The 16,966-nt window shown below is 45.3% G+C and overlaps 1 protein-coding gene and 1 long non-coding RNA gene across 3 annotated transcripts in view; one reads left to right on the plus strand and one right to left on the minus strand.

Moving 5' to 3' along the window:
- Positions 1 to 16,966, minus strand: part of LOC118391983 (uncharacterized) — a 58,029-nt gene that overhangs the window by 23,369 nt on the left and 17,694 nt on the right. The gene's annotated exons all lie outside the window — the stretch shown is intronic.
- Positions 5,584 to 16,071, plus strand: LOC118391982 (myozenin-2-like). 2 transcript variants are annotated; one of them, XM_035783516.2, is made up of 6 exons: positions 5,584 to 5,778; positions 6,877 to 6,966; positions 7,869 to 8,035; positions 9,950 to 10,055; positions 12,261 to 12,447; positions 15,432 to 16,071. In XM_035783516.2, exons 2-6 carry the CDS (start codon positions 6,885 to 6,887, stop codon positions 15,670 to 15,672), a joined length of 783 nt encoding a protein of 260 aa, XP_035639409.1. In that variant the 5' UTR covers positions 5,584 to 5,778; positions 6,877 to 6,884; the 3' UTR covers positions 15,673 to 16,071. The 2 variants fall into 2 exon arrangements, with proteins under 2 accessions (XP_035639409.1, XP_035639410.1); XM_035783517.2 differs by lacking the exon at positions 5,584 to 5,778 and having other exon boundaries at positions 6,877 to 6,971.

The raw sequence follows: 16,966 nt of genomic DNA on the forward strand, positions 1-16,966 counted from the left end.
GGCCCAAGTCCAATTGGCAAAATGGGTATAGTGGTCCAAGAAACTGGCCGGTGGATCAGCTAACAGTCCAATATGCTATAGATAGCTAGCAGGCCGCGGTCAGCAGAATGGGTCTTCAGGGGAAGTCGCGCCTGAGGGGCCTTTTGGGATCCTCGGGCAGATTATGTCGGTATTCCAGTCGTGAAGGATCTGCGGGGTTCCGTGCCCCGTACCGGCAGTAGAAGGGGTCTGGATATTGTAGCTGAGGAGTGGGCTTCAGGAGTAGCCCAGGAGCCCTAGCTGGGAGATGGTTCAAGCGTCGGCTAGCCCCAGGCTAGTTGGTGCTTGCTACGGGACAGAAACGTTAGCCAGGAGTAGTCAACCCAGGTTGCGGTTAGCTAGCTGCCATGATCCAGATGAAAGGGTTCAGAGTTTGCGGTAGGAATCTTGGGATATGGAGAGAAACATAGGTCCGGCATGCGCTGGTTTGAAATGCGTTGTATTAACTGTCGAGAGCTTTCCGAGCTAAAGGTTAGCAGACTGATAGCTGGTAGCTAGTTAGCTAGCTAACTTCAGTTGAGGTATTCCAGTTCAGAGGTAAATAGAAAAACTTTAGAAAAAAACAGATCCACACCACATTGGGTGAGGCGGGTTGCAACAGAGTATTTTGAAGTTGAGGTTTAGGAAAAATATTTAAAAGAATGCGAAGAAAAAGATATATACATGGGACAAGACAAAGACAAAGACATCTGACTGCTACGCCATCTTGTGTGTGTATGAGTGAGTGCATGTGTGCTAAGGTGTGAAGAATCAGAGCAGGTCAGTCCAGTTCAAGTTTTCATCAGTCTTTTGGCTTGTATATAGAAACCGTCTCTGAGCCTGTTGGTATCAGACCTCATGCTCCGATACAGTCTTCCTGGCGGTAAGGGAGAGAACAGCTCGTGGCTGGGGTGTGTGGGGTCCTTGATGATGCTGTGTGCCTTCCTCAGGAATCGCTTCGAGTAGATGTCCTGTATTGGTGGGAGCACAGTCCCAGTGATGTACTGGGCCATCTTCACCACCCGCTTTAGGGCCTTGTGACAGAGACTGAGAAATTCCCTTACCAGGCCACAATGCACAAGTCTTCGGCGATGTGGATGTCGAGGAACTTAGAACTGTTGACTCTCTACTGCAGTCCCGTTGATGTGGGCATGTTCCCTCGTCTGCTTCCTGAAGTCAACAATCAACTACTTTGTTTTGCTGATGTTGAGGGAGAGGTTGCTGTCTTGACACCACAATGCCAGTTCACTTGGGGCGGCAGGGTAGCCTAGTGGTTAAGAGCGTTGGACTAGTAACCGGAAGGTTGCATGTTTAAACCCCGAGCTGACAAGATACAAATCTGTCGTTCTGCCCCTGAACAGGCAGTTAACCCACTGTTCCTAGGCCGTCATTGAAAATAACAATTTTTCTTAACTGACTTGCCTAGTTAAATAAAGGTAAAATAAAAACTTACCTCCTCCCTATAGGCTGACTTGTCCTTGTTGGTTATCAGGCCTACAACCATGGTTTTGTGAGAAAAACTTGATGATGGAGTTGGTGTCGTGCAAAGCCATGCAGTCGTTGGTGAACAGGGAGGACAGCAGAGAACTGAGGACATACCCCTGTGGGGCCTCTGTGTTAAGAGTCAAGATCCAGTTGCGGAGGATGGTGTCAAGACCCACGGCTCTGAGCTTGGTGTTGAGCTTGGAGGGAACAATAGTGTTGAATGCTGAACTATAGTCAATGAACAGCATTCTCACATAGGTGTTCCCCTTGCCCAGATGTGCTGCTGCCATGTGAATAGCAATGGAAATGGCATCTTCCGTGAATCTTTTGAAGCAGTAGGCAAATTGGATTGGTCCAGTGTGCCTGGCATGTCACTTTGTTTTTCTTGGGGACTGGGATGATGGTGGTCTCCTTAAAGCAGGTGGGGACTACCACCTGGGACAGGGAGAAGTTGAAAGTGTCTGAAAAGACTCCTGCCAGCTCGTCAGCACACACTCTGAGGACGTGGCCAGGGATGCCATCTGGGCTGGTGGCTTTGTGAGGGTTCACTGGAGTTCTCACATTAGCTTCGGACAGAAAAAGAGCCTGGTAGTCCAGAACAGCGAGTCTTTCTGTATGGCTCGGTATTGTTTGCCTCGAAGCAAGTATAGAATGTGTTAAACTCATCTAGGAGGTAGGCTTTGGCAGTCAGTGATAGTCTGTAATCCTAGCCATATGCGACGCGAGTCTGAGTTGTCAAACATCAACTCAAGTTTGAGTCTATATTATCTTTTTGTCTCCCTAATGGTTTTGTGGAGCTCGTACCGACTTTGTTTGTATGTGTCACACGACACAGAGTCATCGGTGTTCGTTCTGCTTACATTCAATTCTGCAGTACAGGCTCTCAGCATTGTACGGATATCTCAGTATATCCAGGATATTTGGCTGGGGTATGTCCGAATTGTTATTGTGGGTACAACATCATCAACACATTTCCTAATGAAGCCTGAATGACAATGTATATTCCTCAATGTTGATGATGAGTCCTGGGTGGATGACTCTGAACATATTCCAATCAGAATGTTCTCAAAACAATCCTGCAGCATTGAAACTGCTTCCTCTGTCCAGCGCCACCCTATTCTCTGTGTTGGTGGGTCCTTCTTGAGTTGCTGCTTGTAGGAACAGAGAGATGTGATCTGTTGGCTGAAGTGGGGGCGGGGAATGGCTTTGTTCTCAGCATGTGATGATGCTTCAATCTCCAAGTTTGATGCCACAAAGTAGCATAACGCAACAGTCAGCAATTGAGTTGGATAGACTAGAATAGGATAGAAGTAGTGAAGAACTGTGAATGTTGTTCAACAAACTCCTCAACATCCCCGGTTTCTGTTTTGGTGTAAAGATGAGAGATGGGCCTGGAGAAATGGAACCACTATCAAATTCATAGACAGAGCCATGGATGCAAGGACTGACCATCCAGTACATTAAAGTTATAGTTTTAAGCATGTTTTGAAGCTCCTACCAGGTGGCGTGGCGAGAATCTGTCTCCTCACCACGCGCTCTCACCACTGGTGTCCCCCAGGGCTCTGTTCTAGGCCCTCTCTTATTCTCGCTATACACCAAGTCACTTGGCTCTGTCATAACCTCACATGGTCTCTCCTATCATTGCTATGCAGACGACACACAATTAATCTTCTCCTTTCCCCCTTCTGATGACCAGGTGGCGAATCGCATCTCTGCATGTCTGGCAGACATATCAGTGTGGATGACGGATCACCACCTCAAGCTGAACCTCAGCAAGACGGAGCTCCTCTTCCTCCCGGGGGAGGACTGCCCGTTCCATGATCTCGCCATCACGGTTGACAACTCCATTGTGTCCTCCTCCCAGAGCGCTAAGAACCTTGGCGTGATCCTGGACAACACCCTGACGTTCTCAACTAACATCAAGGCGGTGTCCCGTTCCTGTAGGTTCATGCTCTACAACATCCGCAGAGTCACCCTGCCTCACACAGGAAGCGGCGCAGGTCCTAATCCAGGCACTTGTCATCTCCGTCTTGATTACTGCAACTCGCTGTTGGCTGGGCTCCCTGCCTGTGCCATTAAACCCCTACAACTCATCCAGAACGCCGCAGCCCGTCTGGTGTTCAACCTTCCCAAGTTCTCTCACGTCACCCCGCTCCTCCGCTCTCTCCACTGGCTTCCAGTTGATCGCATCCGCTACAAGACCATGGTGCTCGCCCTACGGAGCTGTGAGGGGAACGGCACCTCAGTACCTCCAGGCTCTGATCAGGCCCTACACCCAAACAAGGGCACTGCGTTCATCCACCTCTGGCCTGCTCGCCTCCCTACCACTGAGGAAGTACAGTTCCCGCTCAGCCCAGTCAAAACTGTTCGCTGCTCTGGCCCCCAATGGTGGAACAAACTCCCTCACGACGCCAGGACAGCGGAGTCAATCACCACCTTCCGGAGACACCTGAAACCCCACCTCTTCAAGGAATACCTAGGATAGGGTAAGTAAGGGTAGGTAATCCTTCTCCCCCCCAACAAGATTTAGATGCAAGTGGCTGTTCCACTGGTTGTCATAAGGTGTATGCACCAATTTGTAAGTCGCTCTGGATAAGAGCGTCTGCTAAATGACTTAAATGTAAATGTAAATGTAAATGTCTATACAGTGTTTGTGTATAAACATTGGAGTAAACCAAGCTTATATTTTGGTTTATGATGGGGTATGACAGTGGAACTAAGGTCATAAGGCATTTATAATTATTTAACAATCAATGGGTAACTTTATATATAAATTACTTTATAGGTCCAAAAATGTATGCAGCAACTGCAGATTGCCCCTTTAAGGTTTATATAATCTAACTTGTGTTTGTGGATGAATTTACTTTTGCCTTTCACAAAGTTATAGCTAATTGAAGACCATTCAAAAAGCCTACAAAGTTCCAAAACTACAAGGCTGGGGTGCAGTTATGTCCTGGTAACTAAACTATTGGTAGTCCCATAGTCATTGATGCATTTGGTGCACCGGAAATATAAAACCCCACCTCTCAATTACCTCTACTGCCACCTAGGGTCCAATCGCAAAACGGTTCCTTTCAGCAGCTTAGGAGGAGTTTATAGCAGATACATATCCAATCATTTCAGCTCCCTGAACAGGCCGTTGAGGTCTACGCAACAGATATGTGATAAGGATTGGTAATATAAGGGTTTTGTCCTTGGCGCTACTGGGGGGAGAGGGGTATTTACAACCCCAGCCTCACACACTTTCCAACAGGTCAGACCAAGGGAACTATGGGAGATGGTATGGTGTCAGAAAAGGGTGGGGGGGAAGTAGTGGCTAGACAGGAGCTAGTTCGGCAGCAACCCCTGCACCCAGCCTAAGCTTCTGTACAGACACTGAGCAACGAGCGAGAGGGAGGGAAGGGGAGTGGTAGCCGCTATATTTAGCCCCCCACCGCCCGAACCACATACCATTGGGCGCGTTCGAGCGGATCACTTTTGTCAAGTCAGTGACCATTGTTGGTCACCGCCTTTCGAAGTGTGTTGCATTATAGAGATACAAATTGGCCGACTGGCGCCTGCCTACATGTCGACAACATGAAAATCACGTGATTAAAAGGTCACGAAGATGACTGCAAGTTTCTGCAGTTGCCCTTCACCAACTTCATCCTGCAGCCGTCACCTGCATTGTGGAAGGCTCTACTGTCAACCAATTATTAGGGTCTTTTGTTTGACCCACGGGAACATGACCAAAGACGTGACTGAAATCGGAAACAACTTTGCCGCAATTCAAATATAGCAGGCTACATTGGAAATACTGTCTACAGTGTAAATGGATTTCATATTTGAGGCTCCCTCTTACTAATTGATTGTACAATGTACACACATATGATTTCAGTTTGTGAGTGTATGATATGGGGGTTGGAGATGTTTATTTTGATTCTGCCATGTCGATCTGAGCCTTAGTGTCCGACTTTCGGCTGTCGTAGTTTCACCTACCCTGACTTCACTTCTCGTTCCTTCACATAGTCGGGTTGCTTTAGCCTTACCACTCAAACATGCCCCATAACTAGGACACACACTGACACCCACACAGCCAGTCACTCATCCAGCCAGCCACCAATCCCCCTCACCACCCCCTCCTTCCCACTCACCCCTGTTAAGGCTTCAGCACAGGGGAGTGCAAGGACCCGTGCAGGTCGCCCCACCCAGTCTGACCTCCTTGCCCCACGTCTTCCTAGCTTCCGTAAGGATACAGGCACATGTTCAGACGCCCCTAAAGGGACCTACACACAGGTAAGGTGTCATAGGCATAGGGTCACTTCCTAGGTGCTGTGCCGAAATGTTTTGCTGGGTGATACCACAGGGTGACATTGATGTTTCAAGCTTGTTTGGGACTTTCAATAGTCCAGGCGTTATGATTGACAGAGCTGTATTATTGTCCAATCGAACAGTTTTTCTCTTGCATCCCCATGTCTTGTTAATGTAGGACACTTGATGTAAGGTACACATGTATGTCTACTATATGATCCCTCCTAAGACTTAATGCAGCCTGATATGTAAATGGCTTACTGTAGGGTGATGAATGTCATTATGCACGGTGATGTCAAGCAATCTTTTTCACAATATTTCCAAGTTCTCCATACATAGTGTTCTTGGTGTTATTCCCACAGTGGATACAAATAGATTTAAAGAGCTTACTAACATTGAGAACATCTTTGGACGTTTATTGACCTCTCTGGAGGTGACACTAGCGACACTAGAGCTAAGAATGCTTTATTTAAAATGGTCAGATTGTCGTATAGGAATGGCTCTCAGGCCAAGTGAATAGACAGGACAAGTACTTTGATTTCTCTGCACATTACTCTGCTGTTGTCTTTACCTAAATGATGTTTACCGAATGACTTACTGAATGAGCACCCATTCATACGGATACAGATTTTTATGTGGATTTCAAATGAAAACAAGATGGTGCATCATACAGCTAGACCAAGGAACACAATGGTATGATGTGGACTGTTGCTTTTCCCACATCTTGTCAACCGTCACACATGCTTGCTGTGACATTGCCCGTCCCGTACCTATGTCCTTTCTCAACCCAAAAGGGTGATCCCAAGCATATTGATTCTCGCTTCACCACCGAGTGAGTGTCATGTCTCCCGAGCATGTGCTTGGCGTTTAACGGTTCAGGATTATTTAAAAGGAATGTGTTAACTTTGCCCTTTCAGCACTACCAATAAATTGTACCTGCTGCGGTGGGTGTTTGTTCGTGGCAGGGGGAGTGTAATGTTGGTGAGGATAGCATGCCTTACAGTGCTGCGCGGCATTGCTTCCTTTGGTTTGTTAAGCTAGTTGCTACGGCACATGCTGTCCCTTGTGATATTGTTTCCCCAGGGGCAGCGATGTCTCAGTTCTCTACCATGACGACCAACGAGAGGAAGATGCAAGCTGCAGCCATCTGTAGGGAGGTACAGGGTCCTGAAGGTATGGTACGACACATGGCCTCTCTCTCCCCCCGCTGCCTCCCTTCATTCATTTCTAATGTTAAAAAAACACATGGACACACATGAACAATTTAACTGCAGTCATACAAATACATGTGTGTGTGTGTGCCTGTAAACAAAGACAAACACACACTCTCTCTCTCACTCAATCTATACAGACTCTGTAACGGGGTATCATCTAATTCACTACTGGTTTCCAAGCAGCACCATTGAACCGGTCTGCGGCCTTGGATATAAATAAGCAAATGTGAAGTTTGTTTATTACTGAATGTAATTAATCCCTTTGTCGTTGTCCTTTGAACAAGCTATTTCTGGGAGGGGACAACTGCATGGCTCATTGGGGAGAGAGAGAGAGAGAGAGGGGGAGAGCCTGAGGGCCACTGACAGCTGAGGGATATTCTGTCAGGCTGGTTTGCTTTTGGCTCATTTGATTAGACTATGACGTCTCCATGATCAGCATGCACGGGAGGGGGGGGGGGGGATTTCACTGCTAATCACAAACAAGGGGGCCAACATGAGAGGCTGTCTGACACAGAAAGATTATTAAAAATGTATTGTATTATTGACAGCATACGATATATTAAGTCAGCCAGATGGGTAATGGGAATATGTTTTACAGTGAAAGGTAAATCAGTAGAATGTAAATAGACAAATGTGAATATTGTCAGTATAACGAGCATAACTTACTCTGACAGACTACATGCATAATAGGGTCATTAAAAAGTAAGGATGTGTGGGACACTAGCTCAGCCAAACACAGATAAAACCATAACAAGGGCATGCACAGCTGAGGTACAGAATGACACAACACACACGCATCCCCACCCACCTTTCCCCATACACACCATCCCTACTTTCTCAGAGCTGTTGTGTCTCTTCCAGATGCAGAGATGGACCTGGGGAAGAAGATGAGTGTCCCTAAGGATGTGATGCTGGAGGAGCTGTCTCTGGCCTCCAACAGGGGCTCCCTCCTCTTTGAAAAGCGCAAGAGGCGCTCTGAAAAATACACCTTCGAGAGCATCCAGAATGTAACCAACACACAGATCAATGTAAGCAACACAAACCCCTTGCATGTACAGTACACGCTTGAATGTGAACGGTAGCTAGATTAAAAACTCTGGATACGACAACGACAATCAAAAAACTGGAACAAAGTTGCTGTTTCAACGTGAACGTTTATGGGAAAATGAGCAATGAGGGAGATGACCGATACCATTAGCATTTGTTTTGGAGCTCTACGCGATTGTGATGAGAGATTTAAAGAGGGCTCATCGCAGAGTTTCCATTCGGTTCATTCAAACCATTATCAATAGTGTTCGAAGAGCTTATCTTGTACTGTAGGAGACTGTCATCTAGTGATTCATTCTCCCCAATCCTATAGTTGCCTATACGCTTACGAGGAGGAGAACGGCAACAGACACTTGACGAACACTATACCTAATTTCCTGAAACACATAAGCGCTTGAGATGATTATCAGACTGCAGCCTTACTGCTGCTCAAGACTCAGACACATTGCAGAAACAGCCTAACTGCTCGAGTAACAGATAGGGCGTAACGGATAGGGGGTAACAGATAGGGGGTAACGGATAGGGGGTTGTTTCTGGATAAGGCCTTGTACTTGCATAATAGCTATGAGATTCTTACAACAGGCATAAGTTAAAAGTCCTGTTTACAAGCTTTGTGTTTGGATGGGCAGTGTGCCAAGTCTTCATCTTCTCGTCCCGGAAATTTAGGCCACTTAGGCCCTAGCGGCTACTTTAGGCCCTAGCGGCTACTTTAGGCCCTAGCGGCTACTTTAGGCCCTAGCGGCTACTTTAGGCCCTAGCGGCTACTGTAGGCCCTAGCGGCTACATTAGGCCCTAGCGGCTAATATGCTACTCAGACCATACAGGGACATTTCCCAATATACTTTACCAAACTAATTGAAACAGAGAGTCCAATCTGTTTCTTTCCATTTAGAAGCCACTTCCAGGACACTTCCTCTGATAACTAGTTGTTTGAGCCTGTAAACACACACACACATACATACAGGCAACTGCCGAAATAAAGGAAACACTTGAGTAAATGAGGGATACAAAGTATATTGAAATCAGGTGCTTCCACACAGGTGTGGTTTCTGAGTTAATTTATCAATTAACATCCCATCATGTTTAGAGTCATGAATAACATTCCAAGTCGCCCATTATTTTGTCTACCATGGCTAAAAGAAGATATCTCAGTGACTTTGAAAGAGGGGTCTCAAATGAGCATAGAGGGTTTAAAGGGTGAGTAGTGTGTGTGTGTGTGTAAGTCTTAGTCACTAGATCTCAACCCAATTGAAAACATATGGGAGATTCTGAAGCAGTGCCAGAGATAGTGTTTTCCCCCACCCTCACCAAATGAAGTCATTTCTCATGGAAGAATCCAATAGATTCTGCAAGCGTCTGGAACTCCATGACAAGGCGCATTGAAGCGGTTTTGGCTCGTGGTGGCCAAACACTCCACACAGACACTATATATATTGGTGTTTCCTTTATTTTGGCAGTCACCTGCACATTTTAAGGTTGTTTGGAATCTATTGGACACTGAATCGGATGAAATTATTAAAACTCTAAATGAAAATAGTTTGATCTTGCAGTCCCCGTTTGTTTCGATTTTGGGTCAAAGGGGAATTTATTTAAAGTTGTCAACATTTCCTGAGGAAGTCCTGGCATAAATTAGTACAAATATCACTGGGGAGGATGAAAGTTACCCACTGTGGACCACAGCACAGGATATTTATACATGGGAATACAATGCTCCTTATGTTACTGGCTCTACATAAGACAGTCACTGAACTCTCCATCGTTCTCCCAATCTCACTTTCTCTTTCTTAACCCCTCTATATCTCTGACCTTTGATCTAAACTGTCTCTGTCCTTGCCTTTTCCCTCCCTCCCTCCCTCTAACCTTCTCCTTGGAATGGTGTAACTCTTCAAACGCAGAGTCAAGAAACCACAGAAAGCAACAGCTTGGGAGTGGAACAGTCTAAAACAACCCCGAACACGCCTGATCCGAGCAACACCTCCAACCCAGACAACATTGCACCAGGTGGGTGCTGCTAATGCGACATAACCTCTGCTCTAAATTCATGACCCCATGACCCCAACGACTCATTAACCTGGATGTCAGTGGAGTCATTAGCATGATTTATACTAGCACGGGTGAGCCGGTGACATTGAAGTCATCAAGCCTTGGCCAGTTGAAAACATTTATTGGAGCACCTGCATCGGGCACAGAGCTCGAAACCTTAGGCCAAATTAAAAATTACGCAGCCCGGTGAGAATATCCCTGGCCTTATGTCCTTTCAAGAAAGTAACCCTAGCCCCATAACCCCCTAGATAGGATTTTACTTTTATTAAGTAATATGGTCATAGCTACATCTTGCTCTATGGTAGAACCTTCGGTGCTAGTAACGTTTACTCCTTTATTCACATGAGGTAAGTGTATGGATAAAATAGATGTTGGTCCAGCTGGATTTAACAAACTATGAAACGTTTAGCTACAGCGTGGGGATAGTCTTCATTGTTTTGGCATTTTATTAATTCCATTGTATTTTTTTGTACTTAGGCGTCTTCGTGGGGGAAAAATTATTCTTGAGTGGAATCTTCCGGGCTCCAGGGCAGGAGCATTCCTTCTCCCCCCTCTCTATCTTTCTCCGTGGATCTCTCCCTCACTCTCTGTATCTATCCATTCTCTCCCTTCCTTTCCCTCACTTTTTATGGGCGACCTTGGGGATAGTTTGATAATAGTCAAGTTTCCTCCACAGGAAATGCGCAGAGTATTTCCTGTGTCCACCACTCGCTATCCTCTGAGAACCATCAGGAAGCGAATGGCACTCGGATCATGCTCAACCTCCTGATCCAGCACCGTCAACATAATATGGACACCAGTTAAGCCGATGAGCACATGGAGACAGTTTGCAATGCTATTTTGGGAACATACGACTGACTACGCCACCACCTTGAGAGGGAGTCGGCGGAGAAGTCCGTGGACACAGCGATAACAGTAGCCGAGAATTGGGCTCAAAGGTTATCGGATGTCACACAATGACTCTTAAATTAGCCAAGAGATGAACCCAGATGTTTCACTATTGAGTGTCTAATGGCTTGTTGAATAGTGTGAATAGGGAAGGGAAGCAAGGAAATGCTGGCTACCGAATAAATCACTGCACCGCAATCAGACTCGTGTTGAAATGTTACTCCACTGATATAACCGTATCGATAGCCTTTTACATTACAGAGTGGCAAAGGGTGAATATTATGGTAATACAGTGGTAATAGATATGTAATACTACAATGTTATCACCATGGTACCACTTTATTCATTGCTGTAATGTCAAGTGCTACCCAAATATCTTGTCCCTCTGGTAGTGTGGGTCTGACGGACTGGCTCGAGATCATGACGCGAACGCGATAACATTTGGAACAATGCTTCAAAACATGGAGTCAAAACTTTGTCCCTAGTCTTGTTGTCTATATCTACCATGCCTTAACCCCATGTCACTAATACAGTGATCTCCCTTTCATCTTCCCAACCCCCAGTGTTTCCTGCAGTGCGGCAGTCACAGTACATTTCCCACAGCACATTGGAGCAGCCAAATGTGCAGCCATGCTCGTGAACACTTCTCCGTGGCCCCAAGTAGATCTTGTGGTTTGCGTTTGTGAAGGAAGTTTCTAAAAAAAAAAAAACAGCACAACTCCCCCGAGGAGACAATGTTTGGTCTTTCTCATTTCCTCCTTTGATAAAACAAACTCAGAGTATTTTGTTAGTTGTAAGAGGGTTGGACGTGACACAGCAACACCCGACGTTACATAACACGTGTTTGCAAGGCGCCCCTGGCGAAGAACACTAGTTTTGAAGGATACTTATTTGGATAGGCCTTCCCTGTCACCCTTACACCACACAGTAAAATGTCCTTCATGTTGGTTCACTGTGAAACTTAACCATATTTTTGACCATACAGGGAGAACCCATACATTGCTGCACTTTGTTTATATTGAGGTTTGTGCAAGACAAAAAAAAATCAGCTTGAGAGTACAGTATGACCTGATAGATTCCTCAAATGGCATTGTAAATCATTACACCATCTCTGTTATGCAGTTTCTCACTGCCTCCTCTTCCTTATTTCTATGTCTAGCTCTCCCTCTGATTCTTCCTCTCCCGCTCTCAACTTCTTCTACCGCTTTGACAAACTGTACCGAATGGAGTCACAGGGCCCTTACACCAGATTCTCTCTCCCCCTCGTTTGCCCAGGTTATGGTGGACCTCTAAAACAAATGGAACCAGAGAAGTTCAACAGCACATGCCTCCCCAAGTCCTACCACTCCCCCTGGGACCAGGCCATCTACCACAGCGACCCCTCCCTGGCCGATAGCCTTGTCAACCACCTGGCAGAGCCAGAGGCCAAGCCTGAAGGACCAGGGTACAAGAGCTTCAACAGGTATGACTGATGATGGACCTGTCCTGGACCATACCTTGGCTGAAATAGTACAGTACTTGCCATGCCAGAGGCTGGTGCAGTAGTAATGCTCCTGACTCTAGACAAATTATATCCCCACGGCAACGGAGGTTCAAGCCTTCGCTCAGCTGATTGAGGGCAGCAGGTAGACAAGCGCAGTGGTTCCCAAACTGTGGGGCCCCCCCAATTTTTAATTTTTTTATAAAATACATACAGTACCAGTCAAAAGTTTGGACACACCTACTCATTCAAGGATTCTTCTTTATTTTTAAAAATAATTTTCTACATTATAGAATAATAGTGAAGACATCAAAACGATGAAATAACACATGGAATCATTTAGTAACCAAAAAAGAAAAGTGTTAAATCATAATATATTTTAGAATTGAGATTCTTCAAAGTAGCCACCCTTTGCCTTGATGACAGCTTTGCACAATCTTGGCATTCTCTCAACCAGCTTCATGGAGGTAGTCACTTGGAATGCATTTCAATTAACAGGCTTGTTAAAAGGTAATTTGTGGAATTTCTTTCCATCTTAATGTGTGTGAGTCAATCAGATGTGTTGTGACAAGGTAGGGCCGGTATACAGAAGATGGTCTTTTACCAAATTGGACTAAGTCTATATTATGGCAAGAACAGCTCGAAGAAGCAAAAAGAAATGACAGTCCATCATTACCTTAAGACATGAAGGTCAGTCAATCCGTCAAATTTGTGCAGTCGCAAAAGCAATCAAGCTCTATGATGAAACTGGCTCTCATGAGGTCCACCACAGGATAGGAAGACCCAGAGTTACCTCTGCTGCAGAGGATAAGTTAAAGTTAAATGCACCTCAGATTGAAGCATTTATTTTGGCTGCAGAGTTCAAGTAACAGACACATCTCAACATCAACTGTTCAGAGGAGACTGCGTGAAAATCAGGCCTTCATGGTCGAATTGCTGCAAAGAAACCACTACTAAAGGACACCTATAAGAAGAAGACACTTGCTTGGGCCAAGAAACACGAACAATGGGCATTTTACCGATGGAAATCTGTCCTTCGGTCTGATGAGTCCAAATCTAAGATTTTTGGTTCCAACCGCCGTGTCTTTGTGAGACGCAGAGTAGGTGAACAGATGATCTCCGCATGTGTGGTTCCCATCATGAAGCAAGGAGGAGGAGGTGTGACGGTGCTTTGCTGGTGACGCTGACTGTGATTTAAGGCACACTTACCAGAGAAATCTGCAGCGATATGCAATCCCATCTGGTGTGCGTTTCGTGGGACTATCATTTGTTCTTCAACAGGAAAATGTCACAAAACACACTTCCAGGCTGTGTAAGGGCTATTTGGCAAAAGGAGAGTGATGGCGTACTGCATCAGATGACCTGGCCTCCACAATCACCCGACCTCAACCCAATTGAGATGGTTTGGGATGAGATGGACCGCAGAGTGAAGGAAAAGCAGTCAACAAGTACTCAGCGTATATGGGAACTCCTTCAAGACGGTTGGAAAAGTATTCAACGTGAAGCTGTTTGAGAGAATGCCAAGTGTGCAAAGCAGTCATCATGGCAAAGGGTGGCTACTTTGAAGAATCTACAATATATTTGGATTTGTTTAACACTTTTTTGGTTTCAAAACAGGATTCCATATGTGTTATTTCATAGTTTGGATGTCTTCACTATTATTCTACAATATAGAAAATAGTAAAAAATAAAGAAAAACCTTTGAATGAGTAGATGGGTCCAAACGTTTGACTGGTACTGAGTACATTTAATTATAATTTTTTAATGAACTCAGTTCTGCTTTCAACTTACTTGAGAACGTTGTAATAGTAGAGTTCAATTTTGGAATTGGGTAGTGCATCATCAGTTTCCTCTTGTCATGTCAGTCATTGCATACCTCAGAGAAGTATTTATAACTTCTCAGAAATGTCCAGATAAACTAGCCCACGTTTTTTTCGCTAGGTTCTTTGGCCCATAGATTTTGTAGCAATGTTCGAGTCACTGAAATATGACATGGCATGGTAAAATGTATAGAATTGCAAGAAAATGTACTTTAAAACTGCTCATTGTTCTCTGCACCCCATGACAAAATGTGTAGAATTGCAGGAAATACGCTTTAAACCTGCAAACTGTTCTCTCCATCAACAAGAGGGGTTGGACAGTTTGTGTCATGAACAGTGCTTGTGCCCATAGAAATAGACGTGGGGTGTGGAATGTTCCCCAATGCTTCAAGGGAGGGCTTGAGTGAAAACCGCTAGGCCAGGGGTTCCCAAAGTTTAAGAGCCAGAAGATCGCTGGTTCAAATCTCAGAGCCAGCACGGTGGGGGAGAAAATGCTGTTCTGCCATTGAGCAAGGCAGTTAACCCCCAAAAACTGCTCCCCGGGCACAGATGACGTGGATGTCCATTATGGCTGGCCCCCGCACCTCTTTGATTCAGAGGGATTGGGTTCAATGAGGAAGACACATTTCCATTGAATGCATTCAGTTTTGCAACTGACTAGGTGCCCCCCCTTTCCCTGACTGGCTGTGCCTTTCCTTACTGTTCTTCCTCCTAGGTCTATCCCCCAAATCTTGTTTCTAACTCTGTCCTGACCCTCCAAAAAATATATACATTAAGGAGTTTTGATACTCAGATCTCCTTAAATAAAAAGATGATGCTTTACCCTTGCAAGAAACAAGTAGTGTTTCGAACAGTTGGTTTTCTACACAACATTCTCTATGTCTACTAGGCAGAAATGTATAGAAATGTAAACTTGCTTTTACACTTTGTCCACTGACATACTGTACATTCCTTTATCTGAGTCACAACATTGTCAACAAATACACCATACATCTCTTACCATACATCCCTTACCATGTCAACAGAACATGTCCTCCAGCCAGAGGCTTAGACTCTTTAATGACTCAGTCAATGTGTCACTTCCCCTCTGCCTTGTTAGTTGTGCAAGGCTAATATTAACATTGTCAATCCTCTATCCATCTCCAGAGTGGCTACCCCGTTTGGCGGCTTCGGCGGCAAGTCCACCATACCGGCCCCGTTGTTCAAGGCCCCCGACGTGGAACACAACACCATGCCGGAGCTGTACCCAGAGCTCCAGGGGGAGCCTGCGGTGCAGAGGCCCACATTCAATAGGGTGGCCTGCGGCTGGGCGGGGGCCAGCACCCCCGTCATCCTCCCCAAAATGCACCTGGATCCCATGTTTATCCCAGAGTCCGATGACCTTTGAACTTCTGGAAGTTGTTCAATCTTCTGAGATGCTGCTTGGTTTGCTACCCAAAAGTCCTTCCGCTGGGTTAGGGTCAGAATAGGGTCAGAGTGAGGGAAGGAGGCATTTTTGATTGCCTGATTAGGGTAAGTTGGCTACTTTTTTGTGGCGAAAAATGCAAGTTTCTCTGATTAACTGATCTGCCCATGCCCAAGGTGTTCTGCCCATCTCCAAACTGCACTTGAAGTAAGTAAACCAGCTAGTTTACACTAGCTAGAGTTACTAAATACAGTATAGGATATTTACATACTGCACATTGATGTGTATAAGATATAATGAATCTGCCTGATGACATTTGATTACTGTATTAGTTGTTTTTGAGCTAAATAAAATTATGTAAAGCACAATGTTATAATTTCAGTTTACAATTGAATTGCATTTTTTCCTGCTGAATTACATCAGCATATACAGTACACTCTATATCCCCTGTGATTGCTTTCACATATTCCCAGAGAAATGCTTGAATAACTGTTCAGCAGTGAGTGTTGATCTACAGTGAAGGATCCATGGGCCGCATGACAGTGTATTTTTTTTATACTGAGTTACAGTTCAAATACTGAAATCAGTGAAATCAGTGAAATGAAATAAATAAATTAGGTCCTGATCTATGGATTTCACATGACCGGGAAGCATAAAGATATGCTTGTTGGTCACAGATACCTTAAAAAACAAGTAGGGTCGTGGATCAGAAAACCAGACAGTATCTGGTGACCACCATTTGCCTCATGCAGCACAACAAATCTCATTTGCATAGAGTTGATCAGGCTGTTGATTGTGGTCTGTGGAATGCTGTCCCACTCCTCTTCAATGGCTGTGCGAAGTTGCTAGATATTGGCGGGTACACATAGATCCAGAGCATCACAAACATGCTCCATGGGTGACATTTCTGGTGTGTATGCAAGCCATGGACGACTGGGTCTTTTTCAGCTTCCAGGAATTGTGTACAGATCCTTGCGACATGGGGCCGTGCATCATCATGCTGAAACATGAGGTGATGGCGGTGGATGAATGGCATGACAATGGACCTCAGGATCTCATCACGGTATCTCTGTTTATTCAAATTGCCATCGAAATGCAATCGTGTTCATTGTCCATAGCTTATGCCTGCCCATAGCATGATCCCACTGCCACCATGGGGCACTCTGTTAACAATGTTGACGTTGGCAAACCACTCGACGCCATCTGCCCGGTACAGTTGAAACCGAGATTCTGCAGTGTGCCAGTGGCCATCGAAGGTGAGAATTTGCACACTGAA

This window comes from Oncorhynchus keta, chromosome 13, assembly GCF_023373465.1.
Source record: "Oncorhynchus keta strain PuntledgeMale-10-30-2019 chromosome 13, Oket_V2, whole genome shotgun sequence".
Taxonomy (NCBI): domain Eukaryota; kingdom Metazoa; phylum Chordata; class Actinopteri; order Salmoniformes; family Salmonidae; genus Oncorhynchus; species Oncorhynchus keta.

Excerpts from the sequence above, each read along its gene's own strand:
- LOC118391982 (XM_035783516.2), top strand. The coding sequence starts at position 6,885 with ATGTCTCAGTTCTCTACCATGACGACCAACGAGAGGAAGATGCAAGCT. Across the intron at positions 6,967-7,868 it reads GGAGGTACAGGGTCCTGAAG|ATGCAGAGATGGACCTGGGG; the intron begins GTATGGTACGAC and ends TGTCTCTTCCAG. Across the intron at positions 8,036-9,949 it reads TAACCAACACACAGATCAAT|AGTCAAGAAACCACAGAAAG; the intron begins GTAAGCAACACA and ends CTTCAAACGCAG.